General features: G+C 40.6%; 1 protein-coding gene across 11 annotated transcripts in view; it reads right to left on the bottom strand.

Annotated features, from left to right (window-relative positions):
* IMMP2L (inner mitochondrial membrane peptidase subunit 2) overlaps positions 1–23,114 on the bottom strand; it is an 854,519-nt gene that overhangs the window by 801,342 nt on the left and 30,063 nt on the right. For all 11 annotated transcript variants that reach the window (XM_034769292.1, XM_034769342.1, XM_034769352.1 and 8 more), the window contains 2 exons: positions 14,364–14,501; positions 2,277–2,380 (listed from right to left, as the gene is read on the bottom strand). In XM_034769292.1, coding sequence (XP_034625183.1) covers positions 2,277–2,380; positions 14,364–14,498 — 239 coding nt within the window. In that variant the 5' untranslated portion in view covers positions 14,499–14,501. The remainder of the gene's footprint in view (positions 1–2,276; positions 2,381–14,363; positions 14,502–23,114) is intronic.

Here is a 23,114-nt window from a genome sequence, read left to right as displayed (position 1 = left end):
ATGTCAATTTATATTTTTAAGTATTGATGCCACAGTATAATGCTTCTCATCTACAACCAGCGACTGTGTATCATGTGGGTGTACATGCAGTTGCTGATTTTGTAAGATGTGTAGCAATGCATACCTGTAATCTCGGAGTCCAACTGAGTCCTCTAACAAGCAGTATAGTGATGCCCATATCAAACACTCGATGCAAGAATAAGCTAGTAAAATTACACACAAACAACATATGTACTGACCACTGAATCATACAACCATAGGTGGGGAATCAAGATGAGTAGGATAAAGAAATTAATCCATTTACTCAATAAAAAACTCATGTACCAGAAGTTAAACCTCTTGAATGAATAAACATGTGCCTGCACAATTTCTTTTCATGTGAATACTACATCATACAAGGCTCACCACATCATATTGTTATATTCAGACTTTAAAATGTATAATGATATATCGGCCTAAGACACAAAATTTAGATTGAAATTTCTCCAAAGTTTGGAAGTAGGGAAAGGCCAGTGTACTAGTTTAACTCAATTTCTAATGAACCCACATAATAAGATTCTCTAAATTAAGTAATGACATATGATGTATCTTTTAACATTTCTACATAAAAAAAACTATACTGAATCTTCTTAAATTTCATCTCTTTGTTTTCCTTTGTGCTCATAGTGACTTTTGAACATACTATTCTGTGCTTTCCGTACACTTCCCAAGAGAATAAGGAAAAAACTCAGTACAGCTGCATGGCTATTATGTGACCTCTTCCACACAGGTGGATAATCTTTCTACCACCAACTAACTGAGGGAACAACCCTGTCAAACAGAAGACAAAAGAGTAATGAGGACACAACTGTATAACCCAGTATGTAAAAGGCTGGTAACAAGAAGGTTTCAAAAACAGGCCATCTGTGTGACAATATGAAAGTAATCCATACAGATGGATCAGACAATAGCAGGGAACCTTTGAAAGCATAATGACTATGTAACCATGTTATTCCAGTTGTGCCTGGTTAAACTCACTGACTTTCTATTCAGTCCAATAATTACTAACCAGATATACTACTGTATTTAAAGTAACCTCTAGGATATGACTTGGACAGAAGTACGTACATACATGTAGAATCTGCTTCTATGCATTCAGTCAATAAGCTGGTCTGAATTTGGAGGCCCTCCACAAAGTGTAAGGTGTCTCAAATACGAATAATATACTACTTTAGTCAAAGCATTTAGAAAAATCTGTTAGAAAACGCAGTAGCCCATTCAAGAACCAGAAAAATAAATCCAAAAATTCCTACAAAAGAACAGCAGTAGATTTTTTATATTTGCTTAAATAATTGTAAAATTTATATATTAATTGCCACCTCAGTACACAGGTAGCCATAACAACGTGGTCCATTAAAACAGATGTAAAATGCATAGGGAACCTAAGGAAATTAACTTTAGAAGACAAGTTCAGTTGTAGTCTATATACTGTGCATTTTCCTTATAAAACTAAAAACCTTAAGCTTAAACCATCTAAGCATATACTATGAGAATGTATTATATCATGTCAGTTATACACACTTTGACATTCCATTTCTATATTACATTAAGATTGAAATGGAGTTTTTGTCCTCTAATGGTCTTGAATATTTTCAACAGAGAAACAGTGCCACCTTTTGGCTTGATACATAGGCCTCCATGTTCTAATTCATACGCCTTTTTCTTTTTTTATATAAAGTTGTACTTTAAAGAGAAGTCTGATTTTTATGATCTTACTTAAACTTAAATGTGGTAAATAGACTTTTCCAGATAAAAGTTACTATGATATGTTAAACATTAAGAAAATAGAGGGTTTTCCTCCTGAATTAAATATATCCGTAAAGCAACATGACCTAAAAAATAGTCTCTTCATATGCTACATTAATCCATGTGTTTTTTTACCTACTGTATTCCAGATCTATAATTATCATTGAACTGATCACTATACTTGATTAGAAATCTCAAATACCTTACTGCACATGTCTTTTTTTTCTTGGCAGTTCTTGTAAACATCTATATAACAGTACTTGACATTTTTCTCCTTTCAAGCAAATCCATGATACTGAACCCTTTGAAGATTTCTTGTATGTTGAAAATTTACAATAATAATGCATTTGTTGCTCATACGATCAATTTTCTGTATAGCTTCATTGCCAGCATGCAAAAATACACCGTGGCATTACAGATGAAACCTATTACAATGCTGACGGTTCAAGATGTGCATAAATATGTATTGAAATGTATTTGAAATTACTTACACTAATGACACAATGTCTCCACGTTGCACTTCATAATTTCTAATACTCCAATGGTTTAAAAGCACTACATCAGACACCTGTCTTTCCCCTGGATTCAAGGAAGGCTAAGGAAAGAGGAAAACGGTTTTATGTTAAAAGAAAGAAATTCAACATTTTTCCTAAAACTCCTCTCCAGCTCCTCTCCCATTTCCTGGGAGGTCCCAATCCTGATCCCATTGGTTTTATGGGACCAGGATCAGAATCACTGGTGAGAAGAGTATGTTCAGTGGAACCTACATATATTAGGTGCTGATATAGTTAAATGCCATATATTTATAGTAAAGTACAATGTACATCTTGCAATACACTACAATATGCAAATTGTAATTCAACTGCAATTCCATACTCTTCTTAGGATACAACAGGAATCAAGAATGCTTTCCACTACAACTTCTCATGAAGAGTGGCACCATTTTTAGAAGAGCCATTCTGCCATAGTCTATATCAAGTATCACTCATGTTGTCCCTGAAATATGTAATGGAGGTCATCTGCTAGCACGCCCCTTTGCTTGACAGATTTAGAGTTTGGGAATGTACTCAGTCAGGCTGGCATCAGTCCAATCAAATACCTGCCGCTTGAGAGAGTTCTGAGACTGCTAACTCCTTCTTCGAGGCTATAATAGACAGTTGCCAACAGAGCTGGTCGAAAAATGGCATTTCCATCATGTGGAAAATTTTGAAAAAAAATATTTATCCTGAATCAGGACGAAAGGTTTAAAAAAAAAAAAAAAAAAAAAGTCACAGGACAACCAAAATGGAATTTTTCAGCTTCTTCCCAGCTGCCCTGGGAAGCAGGGAGCGCCCAGGCTGGCAGGCAACAAGGCTAGTTGGCCTACCTTGTTTCCACTGAAAGTTTTGACAGAATCATTATGCTACAGCAGAATGTTTTGATTCTATCAAATCAGCATTTTCCAATGGAAGTATTCCATCAGAAAATATTCAACCAGCTCCAGCTGTCATGTTGTTATACAGTGCTAACTGACATGTATCTTGATTAATTGCAGAAAAGACTTCAGATTCCACCTTTCAGTTCTCTGTTCTTTGACATTTATGTGGAGCATTCCACCAACCATGAGCTAATTAGCTTCTGGGGCTCTCCAGCTCATATTGGATATATCTATGATGATCACAACAAACAGGCACAATGCATTGAAATGAAGTCCTCCCAACACATTGTCTTAGAGCTCTCATCAACCTGTCATCACTCAGTATAGGCCTCAGTTTACTTATATTCACAATAATTATTTACAAATTATGTTGCTAGTCTAAAGAAGACTACCTAGAATTTCTGACACAGAATTCAGCTTCACTAAAGTAATTGTAATGATTCATATTTTCTCATCCGCCTACTCATTGACTCTGTTTTCTATTTATAAAGCTGCTTAAAAATTGAATGCCATTTCTCTTCATTATAAACAGTGTTTCTTCATTCTTCTTTTGTCTCCTACCCAGAAAAGAGGCTGGCAAAGATTTATTTAAAATAGGACTTGTGTGATATTAGCCTATGGACATAAGAAAAAAATGGATCCACCAAGGTTTTAGGCAGGTATAAGTCATGTTAACAAGAATGAAGCTCATGCATAGACATCAGTATCAGAACAAGGTATAAAACATTTATTTACGATACATTATTTTAGTCAGGTACTAACTACAAAAGATAGTTTCCTTTTTATCTGCAGGTTTAAACTCACAGAGTCAAATTTCCACTGGTGTAAATTGGCAAAACTCCAATGGAGGTCAATGGAATTTGGCCCCTAATACTTAGAAATGGCAGGTATATATTTAGCAAACTATAGGTACAGCAAGCAATCATCTTATTACAACTATATTTCAGTGGACATCAGAATTTTTTTAATATTGTTTCCTACTTATATTATACTTTCTATTTATGCAGCATCTTTCATCAGAGGATAATTTCTACATTTGCATAGCACTTTACTTTGCAAATGATTCACAAACTATATTCAGGCCACTGAAATGCAACCATCTCTGCACTGGAGGGTAGCAATCAATGGGTACGTAGCATCCTGCATGACAGTGAGGATAGAGAATAGTGGAGCAATGACAAAAGCACAAACCCCTAATGTAATTGAAAGTGTCATAGAATCTCTGATGTCTATGTAGAATGCACAGACCCTATTTTTTTATGTATAGGCCCCTTTTATTAGAGGGGCCTCTGAACTTTATTGGGACTGCTCTAGTTGGGAAGATCCTGTGTGCTGCAATCTAGCCTTAGAGATTACAACTCCCATGATGCCTTGGGGAAAAAGTGAGAGACTTTCTCTTCCAGGGAGTGCAGAGAGAGCAGGCAGTGGGCTCCGTTGCGGGGGGGATGGGGGAGAAGAGAGAGGAAAGGAGCCAGACTGCCGGTGTGGCGCTCTGCCCATACCAGGAGCTGCTGCTAGGAAGATAGAAGCTGCTGCAGAAAGCCTGCTGGGGCTTTGATGGAGCAAGGAGCTTCAGAGATGTTTGTGGCTTCACTGGAGCCAGGGGAGAGACTATTGCTGTGCCTGGAGCTGACTGAGATGAGCCTGCCATGAAGGTACAGTGAGCAACCCCTACTCTTATTTGGGAAAGTACTTGCAAGAGAAGGGGCACAGCAGAGAGACTGAGTCTCAGGAGAGGCAGAGTAATCTTCCCATCGAACCAGGATCCAGAGCTGCTGACTGTGACGTTGTGCAGTCTATATGGTTTTATAAAAACTTGATAAGTCAGTATAATGTAACTGAGACAGTTTTAGAGAAAATACGGTAATAAGTGAATGTAAGTAACTGGGATATGCCTCATGCAAAAGGTCTCTTGTAAGGTATCATTACCTGGAAGGTGTCCAGTCTGAGAAAAACTTACTGAAACAACTCTGAGGGTGAGATTATCTGTATTTAGTTTGATTAGGCATAGATTTGCGCATTTTATTTTATTTTGCTTGGTGACTTACTTTGAACCACTTAAATCCTACTGTTTGTATTTAATAAAATCACTTTTTATTTAGTAATTTACTCAGAGTATGTATTAATACCTGGGGGAGCAAACAACTGTGCATATCTCTCTATCAGTGTTATAGAGGGCGAACAATTTATGAGTTTGCCCTGCATAAGCTTTATGCAGGGTAAAACGGATTTATCTGGGTTTAGACCCCATTGGGAGTTGGGCATCTGAGTGCTAAAGACAAGCGCACTACTGCGAGCTGTTTTCAGGTAAACTTGCAGCTTTGGGACAGGGGATTCAGACCCTGGGTCTGTGTCTGGAGCCAGACAGGGTGTCTGGCTCAGCAAGACAGGGTGCTGGAGTCCTGAGCTGGCAGGGAAAACAGGAGCAGGGGTAGTCTTTGCACATCTGGTGGCAGCTCCCAAGGGGGTTTCTGTGATCCAACCCGTCACACTGACATTTGGTGGGGCCAACTCCCATCTTCAGACGGGTTGTGCAGCTTGTTATCTTGGCTGGGCTGATACACAGAACCAACAGAGTGCCATGTCCCACCTATCCAACATCACCACTGGGATACTCAGGATCTCCTTTAATGTCAACAACATCAGGTGCTCAGGCACACAGGTGCGTGTTGCCTGTTCCTGAGTAACCCAGGGAGGAAAGTGGCGGGGAGAGCTACATAAAGTTTCATCTAAAAGATTCCCACAAGTGCACTGCCTGCTACTCAACTTATCTACCAATGGGCTTGTCTATATGGAGACTTAGTGCACAGAAAGCCAGGGTGTAAATCTACAGCACACTAGCCTAATGTGCACTAACTCACTGTGTGGATCCTGCTGCCATGCACTAAAAGTTCCATAGTGCACTTTGACATACCGCTGTTTGAAACATTCACACCCTAGCTTGCTGCACACTAAGGCTATGTCTAAACTAGAGAGCTTACAGTTACCAGAAGCTGGGAATGGGCGACGGGATTGATCACTTGATGATTACCTGTTCTGTTCATTCCCTGTGTGGTACCTGGCATTGGCCACTGTCAGAAGACAGGATACTGGACTAGATAGACCTTTGGTCTGACATCCTGTATGGCTGTTCTTATATTCTTAAGCTGCAAAATAGATGGCTTGAAATCATGCTAATACTTATTTTGGTCTGACCCAGTATGGCCGTTCTTATGGCACAGTTGTACTGATGCAGCTGCGCCGCTGTAAGATCTCTTGTGTAGCCGCTCTATGCCGATGGAAGGGAGCTTTCCTGTCAACAAAATAAAACCACCCCCAACCAGCAGCGGTAGTTACGTCGGTGGGAGACACATAACTTATGTCACTCAGGGGGTGTTTTTTCACACCCCTGAGTGTTATAAGTTTTGCCAACATAAATGGTCGGCATGTAGACACGGCCTATATCTTCGTGCGGAGAAACCCAGTAAGGCTGGTGGGTGGGTTTGACACAGTTGGAATTTGAACCTCTGGCTCCAAAAGTAGATGCATTTCACACCTTATGCTTACACAGCTTTCAAAATACTATGTCAGCATTCATCAAAACTCACAACACCTTGTCCCTGTGCGATAAGTGAGTATTATCTACATTTTAAAGATGGGGGTTTTAAGGCATGGAAAAGTAAGCTGATCTGCCCAAGGACAAACAGCAAGTCAGTGACACAGTTACAACCTAGCAGTTGCCTCCCAGTCTTCTGTTCTAATGATTAGTGACGTTAAACACTCTCTTATACTTTAAATATATGCTGATATATTAATATCATTGTATTCCACAGCATTCTAAACCTTATGCCAAGTTTGTGAAAATTATACTATTATTAAAAATGTATTACTGACATGGTTTGATTGGAGGTAGAGGCTTGGTACCCAATTCATTAATAGCTATGTTTTAACATTACATCCAAGGGACACACTGAAATTTAGTATCAGAGAGGTAGCCTGAATCTGTAAAAAGCAACAGAGGGTCCTGTGGCACCTTTGAGACTAACAGAAGTATTGGGAGCATAAGCTTTCGTGGGTAAGAACCTCACTTCTTCAGATGTCTTGCATCTGAAGAAGTGAGGTTCTTACCCACGAAAGCTTATGCTCCCAATACTTCTGTTAGTCTCAAAGGTGCCACAGGACCCTCTGTTGCTTTTTACAGATTCAGGCTACCTCTCTGATACTAAATTTCAGTGTGTCCCTTGGATGTAATGTTAAAACATAGCTATTAATGAATTGGGTACCAAGCCTCTACCTCCAATCAAACCATGTCAGTAATACATTTTTAATAATAGTATAATTTTCACAAACTTGGCATAAGGTTTAGAATGCTGTGGAATACAATGATATTAATATATCAGCATATATTTAAAGTATAAGAGAGTGTTTAACGTCACTAATCATTAGAACAGAAGACTGGGAGGCAACTGCTAGGTTGNAACAGAAGTATTGGGAGCATAAGCTTTCGTGGGTAAGAACCTCACTTCTTCAGATGTCTTGCATCTGAAGAAGTGAGGTTCTTACCCACGAAAGCTTATGCTCCCAATACTTCTGTTAGTCTCAAAGGTGCCACAGGACCCTCTGTTGCTTTTTACTGAAATTTAGGATAACTTGCTTTGCTTCTTTCCCACAGCATCTTGATATAATGAAATGACATCTTATTGAGACATATAGAAACAATTCTTTAGGAGCAGAAGGCATGAAGAAGGGAAAACCTGAAGGAGACGACCTTCATTTTACATTAACAATTACAGTCCCCCGCAACCAATAATAAATCTTCTAGCAAACAGTATAAATTGTGATGTCTTTCCTGAACACCAACACCATATATAAAACTGTGTTTACAGGTAACTTACACTCCATGCTTTTTTATTAGCAGTAAAACCCCAAGTTTAAAAAAAAATCCACAAACACACCTACTGCTACTTCTGAAAGAGGGTTAACAAATGGACCCATAAATGCTGTTATTTTTAAGGAAACAAAATCCAAAAATGTTGCATACATATCTCTAGTCTGAAACCTCTCTAATTTGTTCAAGCTCCTGACTTAATAGCTCAGTGCAAATGGGACACATAGGTCTTAATTTAGAACCAGGGTGCAGAAGTCACACAGCACTTTGACTCTCCAGTTACTAATGAATCTAATGCTAAAAGCATGTAAATTGAGGTCCCAGTCATATGATGGGAGCCCTCACGGGACACAAGGTTCTATCAGTAAGAGGGAAGTAATACACCCTTTAACAATAAATAATGATTAACTTGATACTTATTATGCTGCTGGTGGACACAAGAAGGTCAAGGCTTATTTTCTTAGAGCTTGAAGAAGAGGAGAAATATTCAAAGCAGCATGCAGGCATAGGTATAGTCACGGTAATCATAATATTACAATAATAATGTAAGGAGAAATTGCCATAGAATAAGTAATTACTACAGGTACACTGCATAATGGATTATAATAGTCAAAAATATTTGCTACTGTAGTGTTTACAGTGGCAGGTGTACTTTGTCAGAGGATATTGATCATCAGACTAAATTCTTAGTATAACACACACAATTGTTTGTTGCTGAACTTGGAAATAAAATTGCAAGCTCATTTTGTAATCTAACATTTCAAAGCAGCTAATTTGGATATATGAATCCTTACGTTCATTAACCATCAGGGGGTTCCTTTTTTCACATCATTAGGAAAAAACATGATCAATCCACTGAAGTATAAACAAACTTTAATGTATCAGACAAACAGAAAGCATTGTAACTCAACAGAAGAAGCCATGAACAGATATAGACTGAAAATGAAGGTGCATTTATATAGGACAGTAACCCTATAAAATAAGCGTATAGTCAACATTACAGGAAAAATTGCAAGATCCATAACAGTAAATTACTAAATTATCACAACAGCTGTTTCTGTGTCACATATATTCAATGCTGTAAATCAACACGAATCCATTTGAAGTCCACTATTACTAACAAGATGTTAGAGGAGCACACCACAAGGGGAGGGATAATTCAGTGGTTTGAGCATTGGCCTGCTAAGCCCAGGGTTGTAAGTTCAATCCTTGAGGGGGCCACTTAGGGATCTGGGGCAAAATCAGTACTTGGTCCTGCTAGTGAAAGCAGGGGGCTGGACTTGATGACCTTTTAGGGTCCCTTTCAGTTCTATGAGATAGGTATATCTCCATAAAACTCTGGCCGTCTAAGAAACAAGGCCTCCACTAGGGATTTAAAGAAAAGGACATTTAAAAAGAAAAAAAGTCAGATGATGAAGCAGTAAAGTGTGGTAACACTGAATGGTGCATTACTTTACAGATTAGTGATGAATACCCACAAAGAGGTGACTGAGCAGAAGAAAGGTTCCACCAGGTGGTTCTCAGTACTGTGAAAATGCGAAATCAACATGAAACAATTAAATTCGTGAAGTCTGCCATAATGATTGAGGATAAATTGCAAAATATCTGTTTTCTTGAGGACCTCCGTGCAGTATATTTGCCAGAGTATCAAAAGAGTTACAATCTTTAGTGATTGTGGATCAACATTACACACGTTCTGGGTTCAAAATAAAAACAAAAAGCAAAAAATCTGAAAAGAAAAAAAGCCCTATTCCTTGCTTCTTGACATAAAACTTTTAATTTCAAACTCAGCAGGAATCAGAATAATGAGTGCAAAAAGCCAGGTAGGGGTCTAAGCGGTCTAGTACAAATCAAATCTTGGAGATCATACAGTGAGAGCTTGAAGTCAACACAATCATATACCCAATAGAAGCGTGCTATTGATGAATAAGACTACATGTTGACTGAGCTTCACTTTCCCTCCTATCCTATAGCTTTCAAATGCATTCAACATAAATCACTTTCTGGAGTGCAAGATAAAAAAAAATGGCATTCTAAAGCAGTGACTTGCAGTTTTCCTTTCTCAAGCTCTGCAGTATGAGAGAGAGATACATTTCTTTAAAATAACATGCCTGCTAAAAGACTGGTCTCATTTGGATCTAATAAACCTTCACATAAAAATAACTGAATATTTTATTATGAATGTTTAAAATGAGTTAAGGTTTGTAGTGTTCTGAAAAATGTCATGACATACGAATGTGAGATGTTATATAGCATAGAAGTATAACTGTTTTTAACTATGCTTTTTGTGTTATTCAAACTTATCTTATACAAAAGATCATGTGGATTGGGTTGTAACACTCATCCCTCCAAATCAGCACTAAACCAATATTCCAGCATGGTTCTAGAACGTATTGTATTGTATTGTTGGAGATGCTGCCTTTCAGGAGATGTAAATCTGAGGTCCTGACTCAATGGGCTAAAAAATTAAGATACATTTTTCAGCTATTGGACAAAAGTAGAGCTGGCCAAAACTTGAATTTGTTTAGTGGGAAATGTCAACATTTTGAAATTTGGTAAACCAATTTTTTGAAGTTTCCTATGAAATGGAAATTCCATGAAATTTTTGTTTCAGAAACATCGACACATGATGTTTTAAAAGTGAAGTCTGCTCCCCAAGACCCTGGCATCTGGTGAGTGAAACTGACATTGGTGGGCAACAGTGAAATTTACAAGAACCACCAGATGCCAAGTTTATGACATCTACACCTTCAGGGCAGCCCTACCAGGCTGTGAGAACCAGGAATCCTGGGGAGTCAGCAGGCCCAGGAGTCTGGAAGTCCTGGGATCCCCAGCCCTGTGGCAATCAGCATGCAGGGCAGCCCAAAGCCATGGACTCTGGAAGTCAAGGCTCCCTTGTAGCCCATCAGGTCAGCTGACAGGAAATGCAAACATGTGGTTTGTTGAAAGTTCATCAAGCCCAAAACATTTCAAATACTATGAATCAGCATTTTCAAACCTTTAGAGGCTGATCCTAGTAGTGCTGAATACCTTTAATTCTCATTGGGCTCAGGACATCAAAAAAGTCAGCTCAGTCCCTCACAGAGTCAAACCTTTAATCTGTAAGTACTTTTGAAGCCTTTACTATTAAAAAAAAAAAAAAAAAAAAAAAGATAAAATTCATGATCAAGTAGTAATTTATACTCATCATCAAGACTGAGCGATATCAAATTGAAGTCACACTGCCTGAGATTGCCCTGCTCTCAGTTCCCTCTTAGGGCTTTGTCAGGGCTGGATCCCCACTTTGAACTTCAGGGTACAAATGTAGGGGCCTGCATGAAAACTTCTAAGCTTAACTACCAGCTTAGCTCTGGTTCGGCTGCCACCATTTCAATGGATTCCCTCCCTGGGAAGCCTTGAAAAACCTTCACCCATTCCCTGGTGAAAACAAATCCAAACCCCTTGGATTTAAAACAAGGGGAAATTAACCATTCCCCTCCTTCCTCCCACCAACTCCTGGTGAATCAGTTCCAACCCCCCCCCTGGGATCTACAACAGGGAGAAATTAACCATCCCCCCTCCTTCCTCCCACCAACTCCTGGTAAATCAAGATCCAAAACCCTTGGATCTTAAAACAAGGAAAAAATCAATCAGGTTCTTAAAAAGAAGGCTTTTAATTAAAGAAAAAGGTAAAAATCATCTCTGTAAAATCAGTATGGAAATTAACCTTACAGGGTAATCAAACTTAAAGAGCTCAGAGGACTCCCCTCTAGTCTCAGGTTCAAAGTACAGCAAACAAAGATAAACACTGTAGTAAAAGGTACATTTACAAGTTGAGAAAACAAAGGAAAACTAACACACCTTGCCTGGCTATTTACTTACAAGTTTGAAATAGGAGAGACTTTTTTAGAAAGATGTGGAGAACCTGGATTGATGTCTGGTCCCTCTCAGTCCCGAGAACGAACACACTCCCAAACAAAAACACAAACAACAGCCTTCCCCCCACCCAAGATTTGAAAGTATCTTGTCCCCTTATTGGTCCTTTAGGTCAGATGCCAGCCAGGTTACCTGAGCTTCTTAACCCTTTACAGGGAAAAGGATTTTGGAGTCTCTGGCCAGGAGGGATTTTTATAGTACTGTACACAGGACAGCTATTACCCTTTCCTTTATAGTTATGACAGGCTTTTCTTCACTATCGCTTAAGTCAATGTAAGTTACATCATTCAGTGTGTGAAAAAGCTACCGCCTAAGGAATGCAAGTTACATCAACTCCACCTCTAGCTGATGTGGGGTAATTATGCGCTCTCCCGTTGGCATAGTGAGTCTACATCAGACACGCTACAGCGTTGTAGCTGCACTGGTAGACCAGCCCTTAGTCCTTTACAATAATTTACACTCAGGCTAGAATACATAAAATAGGATCCCCTCCTTTGTGAGGTCTTATTTATTTAGTCTTCTCCCAAATACAAACTCTTTTTAGCTCCTCAGGCCTAGCCTCTCTTCTCCTAAGTTCAGGGGTCCCACAGTCCTGTTTCTGGAGTCTGTGTTCAAGCAAGTTTCTTCTCCCTGATTCAGGAGTCTCACAGCCCTCCTTCAGGGGTATGTTTGCTAGTTCAAGCAGGTTTCTTCGCCCTGATACCAAAGTTCCACAGTCTTGTTTCTGGGGCCTGCGTGCTAGTTCAAGCACATTTCTTCTCCCTCATTCAGGAGTCCCACAGCCCTCCTTCTAGGACCTATGTGCTAATTTCAGGCCCCTTGCAGCCTTAGCCAGCTTCTCCCAGCTGGCCCATTTGTAACTCAGTCCTTTTCCTCCTGAGCTGGCCCAAGTCAGCAGGCTGTCCCCTGCTAGTATCTCCCGTTATGTCAGAAGAGGAAGAATATATAATGCTTTCTTTTCCAGAGCTTATCCTGTTGGCTGGGAGAGAGGAAAGGCCTGGCCCCACACTACACTACAAGGCTCCTGGTCCTGGGCCCTTAAAGAAACAGTAGCCTGAGTTTTCCCCAAGACCACTTCCTCTCCCCCAACACCTGCCTCTCCTCTTCCTGAGATCTTCAGCTACTCCAGAAGTCCACGAACTTTAAAGAGCCATGACATGGAACAGAAGTTGATTCACCCCTAGTCCCTTATTATCCTTAAAGAAGACGGAGAAGACAATCCCCTTGCTACACTAAGGTAATTTTCACTGGGGGACGGGCGATTGCACTGTTAGAAGAAGATAGACACTACAGCTACACATTTTGGAATATGGTCATCAGAATGCAATGAAGCAACGGGCAAACAGAATCACCCTGACAGAATTGCAAAATTGAAACAGCATCCATTTGAAAAGTCCCAATAACACAGTAAGGGGAAGCAGTGGTGGTTTTCAGTACAAAGAATCTTTTGTTTCCTTTTAAATGTCCCTTTAAACTGCAAAAAATATCACAATATTCATGTGCTTTAGTACATCAGTTTATATCGCAAGCATATACTATAACCTCATTAGAATATCACTTTCCGAATAAACAAAATAAGCATTAGCACGATTTCAAGCCATCTATTTTCTAGCTTAAGAATATAAGAATAGCCATATAGGATGTCAGATCAATGGTCCATCTAGCCCAGTATTCTGTCTTCCGACAGTGGCCAATACCAGGCGCTTCAGAGGGAATGAACAGAACAAACAATAATCCAAGTGTTCCATCCCCTGTTGTCCATTACCAGCTTCTGGTGGTCAGAGGCTAGGGACTTCCAGAGCATGGTGTGGCATGTTGGCAATGCTGACCATTGATTGACCTATCCTCCATGAATTTATCTAATTCTTTTTTGAACCCAATTGTAGTTTTGGCCTTAACAACCACCCCTGGCAACGAGTTCCGCAGGTTCCTTATTAAAATGATACCTGTATACAAGTCATGAGTAATAATAAGCCTGGTAATAATTGTTTTTTCTTTTAAAATTAAAATGCATAGTGTTTTAAATAGAACATTTCATACTGAAATTTTTACTACTGTAAAAAGAGTATATCTGGATTTGCCAAAATTTTAGCAAAATCTTTTGTTGAAAGAATACCTCTTTGCTTTCCTTGGCATTATAGTCTTCTGTGAAGTTTTACTCCCAAGAGCCTTTTCTTGTCATACTACAGAATACCCATGTGACATATTAGAAAGCAGACCACTCCGTCAGGTAAGGCCCTGTCCATACATTTCATTTTACTACACAATATCCCACCTGCACCCTCCACCTTTAAAACTGGGTTATCAGTTATTTAAAACTGAGAGACAGGCCTTGCTAAACACATGGATTTAATTTAACAGTAAATAAAGCTTTGTTACCTGCATTGATGCTCCTTCCACTCTTGCTACACAGGCCACTCTATCTAGAAAAGTGACTGTCACAGGAACAGCAACAAAGAAGCCTTTAAAAAAGGCTTTAATGTATTTCCTCCCAAAGCCTTGAGCCTGTGCCATAATCTGAAAAGATGAAGGAAGAAAATGGAAACGCTGTAAAAACAAGTCTTAAATAGTAGCAGGGTTTTTCATCATAATCAAGCAATGAACACTTATTGATAAATGAACTATAATTTGTCAGTGCTCCTCAGCATCTGCTATGAAAAGATGAATGCATACAACAGAAGGAAAAGTTAGAAACCTGCAGTGATTAAAACAATAGTTATGTATCTGCTGATATAGACAAATGGAGTTTGATGTCTGGCATTTTCTCACTCACTTTTTATCTATTTTAACCATTTTATGTGGACTTTACTTTTAGAAGTACCGGTAAGTTTGATATACTGTACTGAGTAATAGTCAAGCCACTTGTTTAGTGCAACTGTTAACAGCAATACAGCCAGATAAAACCCAGTTATGTATCTGTAGCAAAAACTTATCAACTATAAGGAAACAAATTGGAGCATAATGAATCAGAGTATAATGTCAGTGTTTCCAAATATTTTTTCCCTGCCATTGGAGATTATGAAATCTATGGCTAAGAAGAGAAACAGTTCTATTATGCATATGAAAGATGTCATTCATTTTGTAACATAGGACATAAAAGTTCTTCTATCACATCTCCACTTTCACAAAGTAACACACACACAAAGTGTGTAGCAAACATCACTGCAATTGTTTCAGACACCAGCCAAATGTAACACTGGTCTACAATTTTTGAGAAGTCGTCTGTTTCAGAGATAAAATGTGCTGGGGGGGAGGGATAGCTCAGTGGTTTGAGCATTGGCCTGCTAAACCCAGGATTGTGAATTCAATCCTTGAGGGGGCCACTTGGGGATCTGGGGCAAAATCAGTACTTGGTCCTGCTAGTGAAGGCGGGGGCTGGACTCGATGACCTTTCAAGGTCCCTTCCAGTTCTAGGAGACGGGATATCTCCATTAATTTTAATTATTTATTATGTATTTTGATGTGCTGATTTCAAATATGACAATTAAAACAACTGATTGGCTACTGTTTCTAAGATATTTAAGTTTTTACATTTTATGTCTATGTATATTGTGTAGATAGAGTTTTAATCATAAATTGTAAACCTAGGTCTTTTCATGTGTTTATGGTTGCTTTACATGATAATATTTCACCTGTCCTGTTTATGTAACACTTTAAAAATCAGCAAAAGGGTTATAGAAATAAAATTTATTATGAAACAAAAGGCAAAAACTATTATGTACATAGTTTAGTCCTATTCGGTGTCTACTCGGCGCTTCTTGGCTTGTCTCTTGTATTCATTAAATGGAGCTTCTCTTGTCACTGTCCAGCAATAGTCTGCAAGCATTGATGGGCTCCACTGGCCCTGATAGTGTTTCTCCATTGTTGCAATGTCCTGGTGAAATCCCTCGCCGTACTCGTCGCTCACTGCTCCGCAGTTTGGTGGAAAAAAATCTAGATGAGAGTGCAAAAAATGTATCTTTAGTGACATGTTGCAACCAAGGCTTTTGTATGCCTTGAGGAGGTTTTCCACCAACAACCTGTAGTTGTCTGCCTTGTTGTTTCCGAGAAAATTTATTGCCACTAACTGGAAGGCTTTCCATGCCGTCTTTTCCTTGTCATGCAGTGCATGGTCAAATACATCATCTCAAAGAAGTTCACGAATCTGAGGACCAACAAAAACACCTTCCTTTATCTTAGCTTCGCTTAACCTTGGAAATTTTCCATGGAGGTACTTGAAAGCTGCTTGTGTTTTGTCAATGGCCTTGACAAAGTTCTTCATCAGACCCAGCTTGATGTGGAAGGGTGGTAACAAAATCTTCCTTGATTCAACAAGTGGTGGATGCTGAACACTTTTCCTCCCAGGCTCCAATGACTGTCGGAGTGGCCAATCTTTCTTGATGTAATGGGAATCTCTTGCACGACTATCCCATTCACAGAGAAAACAGCAGTACTTTGTGTATCCAGTCTGCAGACAAAGCAACAGAGCAACAACCTTCAAATCGCCACAAAGCTGCCACTGATGTTGGTCATAGTTTATGCACCTCAAAAGTTGTTTCATGTTGTCATGGGTTTCCTTCATATGGACTGCATGACCAACTGGAATAGATGGCAAAACACTGCCATTATGCAGTAAAACAGCTTTAAGACTCGTCTTCGATGAATCAATGAACAGTCTCCACTCATCTGGATCGTGAACGATGTTGAGGGCTGCCATCGCACCATCAATGTAGTTGCACGCTATAAGATCACCTTCCATGAAGAAGAATGGGACAAGATCCTTTTGACGGTCACGGAACATGGAAACCCTAACATCACCTGCCAGGAGATTCCACTGCTGTAGTCTGGAGCCCAACAGCTCTGCCTTACTCTTGGGTAGTTCCAAATCCCTGACAAGGTCATTCAGTTCACCTTGTGTTATGAGGTGTGGTTCAGAGGAGGAGGATGGGAGAAAATGTGGGTCGTGTGACATTGATGGTTCAGGACCAGAAGTTTCATTCTCTTCCTCGTCTGACTCAAGTGAGAATGATTCTGGTGCATCAGGAACCGGCAGTCCTTCTCCGTGGGGTACTGGGCGTATAGCTGATGGAATGTTTGAATAATGCACAGTCCACTTTTTCTTCTTTGACACACCTTTCCCAACTGGAGGCACCATGCAGAAGTAACAATTGCTGGTATGATCTGTTGGCTCTCTCCAAATCATTGGCACTGGAAAAGGCACAGATTTCCTTTTCCTGTTCAACCACTGGCGAAGATTTGTTGCACAAGTGTTTCAGCATATGTGTGGGGCCCACCTCTTGTCCTGATCTCCAATTTTGCAGCCAAAATAAAGGTGATAAGCTTTCTTAACCATAGTGGTTATACTGCGCTTTTGTGATGCAAAAGTCACTTCACCACAAACATAGCAGAAGTTATCTGCACTGTTCACGCAAGTACGAGGCATCTCTGCTCACTTTGGCTAAACAGAAACGTGTCCCTTTGCAAAATCAAACACTGACAAATAAGAGAGCATGACACTGTATGATTTCTAGAGCTGATATAGGGCAATTTGTTCAGCAGAGTGATGTAAGCTTCGTTATGATTGCATCATCCATGACTTCTAGGAATAACATGAGGCAATTCATATAATGTATGACGCAATACCAGCTTCAGATTGCATCATTCATTGTTTTGCCTAAAAAGCAAGTACTGTCCAAACCCAATCATAGATTTATTCATAGATCCAGTCAAAGATGTATTTTAGTCATTTCTGGTTTAAATTGAGATCCCTTCCCTTTATAACTCACTTATCCTCCGCCATTCCCAAGTCAAGGGTCGTATATACTGACCCAATAGCATATCTTGAAAACTAGAGCCAGTCAACAATTTTAAGCATAATTTTCGTTCTCAATGACCCAGAATTAGTAAAGTTTGACTACATTTATTTCAGAAGCATTTTGGCTGTACAGCAGTGTTATTAGTCAGATAAGTCATGTGGACATGCAGTACTGCTGTAACTCCTTGATTTACTGCCATAACGTTAACAAGTTAAAAGCAGAGTGGCAGACTGGACAACTCAGTAGGTTGGTGATGAAATATAGACTGTTTCAACTCTAAAGTCACCACTTCAGATCCAAGTCTCCTGTCTTGATTCCTGAAACTTTATCCTCTCTCATCCTCGTAACATCCCATTACCTACCACTCCACACAAAACACAACTGCTAAGTGCCTCTTCCTTGTCTGGTACCATAACCACATCATCATACTCTTTGAATCCATACACTGACTACACTTTTCCACCATATTAAATTCAGGCTTCCTTCCTTAAACTGTCACAGTGCGAAAGACCCTGCTTGTGCAAACTCCAAAAAAGTCAGAACTTGATTTTATAAACTTATTTTTCCAGAAAGCAAGCCTTATTCTAGAAGGTACGTCATTAGCCCTTAATGGGGACTGGTTACCTCAGGGCATTGCTAAAAGCAACATAGCTTTTCCCTTGTCAATCATCCAGTTTGAACTGCTGTTCCCATCTAACGGATGGTTGGTAGCTCCAATAGGAGAGGAATTTGGTGAGTCCCAGTTCCCACTCCCATATCACAAACTCACCACCATACTTTGCAGTACCAGTAAGCTTTTCAGGAGAGGGACGGTCTCTTATTGTATGTTTGTACGGTGCCCAGCACAATGGGGTCCCAATCTCCATTTGGTTTGAAGTAAGAGCTTCTGCACTTAAATCCAAAATCATTTTATTTATTATAAATTTTTAAGAGTTGGCAACACTGTAATTTTCATACACATAGGAGGTGGATGGGGGAGTTCAAAAATCAGGAAACAAACCAAAAACAATTTAATTTTTAACAAATCTCAAACTTTGAGTCACTTATAATTTTGAGGAGGCTTGATTCATGATTTTGGGGTTGGGAATAATAAATTTGTGTCATGTACAAAACCAAACTATCTGTCAGCACTTACAGAAGAGCAATTTATATATTAAATACAACTGATGGCCTCAGTCCAGCTGCTAATATACATGTGTCCATATCTCACACACACAGATCACCAGCACAATCAGCATCTTTTTTTGATGCTCTCACAGATGAGAAACAAATGACTGGATGAATACAATGACTGAAATACCCTTTCATCCCTAAAAGTGTTCCCTGAAACCGAGTGTTGAAGAACACTGGGGGAGCAGAGTGAGGATATTTATACCCGTGTTTTACCCATTTCTCTGGTTAAATAAAGTTCTATCTTCAGCGCTTTCAATATAGCATATTTCTAGAGCACTAAAATTTACTTTTTAAGAAGCATTTTAACTTACTGAATTCTCAAAACGTAAGATTTATTCTCCTTGACATGTGTGCAACTCTGCTGACTTTAATAGGAGTTATTTGTGCATAGTTAGGAGAATAGACTGGGCTCTCCCCTCTGAAATCTAGAGTCATCCAGTATGACTATGCAGAATGAACAGAGTATTTTTGGAGGAAAATATTGTAGTTCTTTAAGTAATTTGGTTCAATCTTCTTAACTACAGAATTTTTAAAGTTACATATTATAATTTCTTATTGTTCACTCCTTGTCAGAAACACAGTTGTGCTACACAGACTATTTGTATTGTAAGATATTCCAAGCATATTTAATGAAATAATATTGCAAACTACATTTCTGTTCCAGACATGGAAGCGTAGCTTCATAAAGTATTAAACTTATGTGACAAGAGTCAGCTCTGCAAAATAAATGTTTTTCACTTGCATGGGCGCCAGGTTTGTATAATTTTTGGTGGTGCCTAAAACGGGTCCAAGTCCCACCCCCGACACACACACCTGCCTTGTAAGCCGATACATATTTTTTAAAATAATGTAAAAATGGACTGGAAACAATAAGCATTTAACAGTTTCCCTATATTGCACAATGTTGGGGGGATGAGGGCTCTGGGGTGGGGTTGGGGGGTGAGGAGTTTGGGGTGCGGGAGGGGGCTCAGGGCTAGGGCAGAGGGTTGGGGTGTGAGGGTGAGGCCAGGGCTGAGGGTTTCAAGATGCAGGAGGGGGCTCAGGGCTGGGGCAAAGGGTTGGGGTGTAGGGAAGTGAGTGCTCTGGCTGGGGATGAGGAGTTTGGGGTGCAGGCAGGCTGCCTCGGGGCTGGGGCTGGACTCCCCCCAGCCCTCTCCCCACTGGCATAAGCGAACTCTGGGGGAGGCCCCTCCCCCCCCCCCAGCCAGGCCTGGCAACAAGGGGCGGGGGATAAAAGGGGCAAGTGCCTAGGGGCCTGGGTGATTTAAAAAGTCCTGGGGCCCCAGCTGTTGCCGCAGTAGCTCTGCCGGGGTGGCTGAGGCAGCGGAGTAGCAAACACCACTGCCTCAGCTGCCCAGGAACCTGCATGGGGCATATCAAAACTGTCTTTGAATCAAGAGATACTGCAGCTTTTCCCCAGAGCAGGTTCCGTGGGCGCAGCTTCAGTTGCCCTGGGGCTCCTCCAGACACAGGTGTGGGACAGGGCTGCAGCTGGCACAGGGCTCCTCTGGTGGGGGGGAGGGGCTCAGGGCTTCTCCAGGCAGGGGGGGCTTGTGGCCCCGGATGAGGGTAGGGACAAGGGCCCCATTGATTGATCTGCCCTGAGGTCCAGAATTGCCATCAGTGGGTCTGCCGCCAGCAGCACACTCATCCTGCACCACACTGCATGTGCTCCTAGGGCCCCTCTCCGCCGGCCCCGCACGGTGCTATGTGCGCACTGCTGCCCAGCGCTGGGGAGGGGAAGAGGGGAAGAGTAGGAGGATGCGCCCCATCACCTAGTGGCCTGACTGGTGAAGGGTCAGGGCCCGGGGGGAGGGCTACCATCACGTCACGTGTGCCTCCTCCCTATGCAGACCACAGCAGCAGCAGCTGCCAGCTCAACCCACTCCACTCCCTTTTAGCCGGAGCAGTGGAGCGGCGCTGGTGGGCACAGCATGAAAGGAGCCAGCCAGCAGCCGGCAAGGGAGCACAGCGCAGGAAGCAGCAGCCAGCTGGGGGGGGAGCGGGCGGAGCCGGGGGAGAGGCCCGTCCCCAAATATTGGTGGAGCACAGGCACCACGGACCCATGTAATTCACCGCCTATGTTCACTTGAATTCTTTACAGATTTAAATATTATATCGATAAGATCTTTCACCCAAAAGACTGAAATATCTTTTCTATCGTTCTTGATGTTAGCCTTCATGAGATTTAAAACTCTTCTCCAAATGATTTGCCTCATGTGGATCTTTATTATAATCTATGATACTTGATAAGAGAGGCATAACTGATATACAGATTTAATATGTCTACCTCTACGATTCAGTGACTTTTCTCCCTGTACATTAGATTTCATTAACTCATTTTCTCTGAAATCATTCTCAATTTGCATCATTTGCTTTTGCAAAGTATCTGAAACAGGTTGTGAAGCACAAAGTTAAAACTTACTGATCCTAAACAAATTTAACAAATACTGTATTTCCATCTTATTGTTTTAGAACAAACCATTGGCTGAACCAGCTGAAATTCACTCCTAGAACTACTCCATACAAAATACAGCCTCTGAAATCACCTTCCTTGCCCATCAAACCAACCATGTCATACCAACCTCTTTTATCAGCCTCCTCACCGGCTCCCCCTTCTCCACGGCATCACTTGCAAGCTTCCTGCCTTCACTTTCTAGACCTTGCATAATTCTACACCTCCCTGTATCCAGTCTTGGCTCTTATGTCCCTTCCCACCCACACCACTCCTCCAGTGATGTCAGCCCTAATACCCTGTTTGTGCACTTCCCCCACAACCAGCTCCACCAACTCCTATGCACGGATGACCCTTTGTAAGCTGCTCTGCCAGACTAATACCCTCTTCTTGTTTAAATCCGTCTAGAAGAGACACTTCTGTGATACCGACAAGAAACTATCCAAATACATTTAAAAAAAATAATAACTTCTTTAACCCATCAACATATGCACCAGCCTTCACCAACTACATAATATTATTGGTGTTTGCCCTGTACTCCCTACACAAGCCCATCCTAATGTCTTGTTACCCACTTGTTGCTTCACATCTATTACTAATCTGTAAGCTTTTGGGGGCTATGATCATGTCTTATTGTGTGAGGTGCCTTAAAACACAGATCTTGCTTATGTGAGATAATTAATAACTAGCATGACTAAAGGACTTAAGAGCAGAACTAAACATTGTTAAGACAAAATATTCCATTTCCAATATATATCCCAGTCACTATCTAGTTACTTTGGGGCTGGGAGGAATTAATATTTTTGTCTGTCACTGACTAAACTTCAGGGATTTGATGTGAGACTTAAGTGCTTTAAGAATATACTGTATGTTACCATGCGTACATGTGACTCGTAGAAAAACAGCAGCCACCACCAGTAGTTGAGATCAATACAAGTAACAGGATTCCAAAGTCCCCTGGCTCCAGTGACAGCTGTTGTGCTGCAATGTCTCCAGCACTTTCCTTCCTTCCCTACCGAGCTTAAGATGCCTGCAGCACTCAAAAGCCTCAGGCTTCTCCTCGCTCTGGTAGAGCATGCAACCCTCCTGGCTCCCTACTTAGCTTCCTTGAAACACCTGCCTCCTGCCCCCAGTAAAAGATACGCTCCCCTTTGTTGCATTTGTTTTGTTTAACATTATCAGGAGCTGAAGTGGACCTAAATAGAACATACATCAGATCCATGATTCCTGCTGACATAGTAAGGCTCACAGTGGATCCATTGGCATTTAGAAGTTTTGCTGGGAAAGGAAGCAGGAGTCACGGTTCAGAACTTAAGGAGCAAAGAGAGGCCAGGAAATTGGGTTATCTAATTCACGAAAGCAAAGGAGCCTGGGGAAACATGGAGATAGTCAAGACAAATTCCTAGTTTAGAATTTAAAGATGTATTGTTAGAAGGCTGTTACTAGCACATGTTATCACATTTTAAAACTCTAATGTGGATAAGGCAGTGCAGACTTTAACACACACACTAAACTTGTTGAGTTGAAGACTACGCTGCCACTAGCATTTATCTTGTCCAACTAATACATTAAAATACAACTTACTAGCATATTAAAATGTGGATACATCTTTCATCCCAATTTAGAAAAGCCCATTGTCTCTATGTCTCTAGACATACCCCTAAACTCTACAGGGTTCCTTGCTCCCTAAATTCCACCATAAAGCAT

The sequence above is a fragment of the Trachemys scripta genome, chromosome 1, assembly GCF_013100865.1.
Source record: "Trachemys scripta elegans isolate TJP31775 chromosome 1, CAS_Tse_1.0, whole genome shotgun sequence".
Lineage (NCBI taxonomy): Eukaryota > Metazoa > Chordata > Testudines > Emydidae > Trachemys > Trachemys scripta.
Note: the sequence above shows the minus strand (reverse complement) of the source record. Positions and strands in the feature narration are given on the sequence as shown.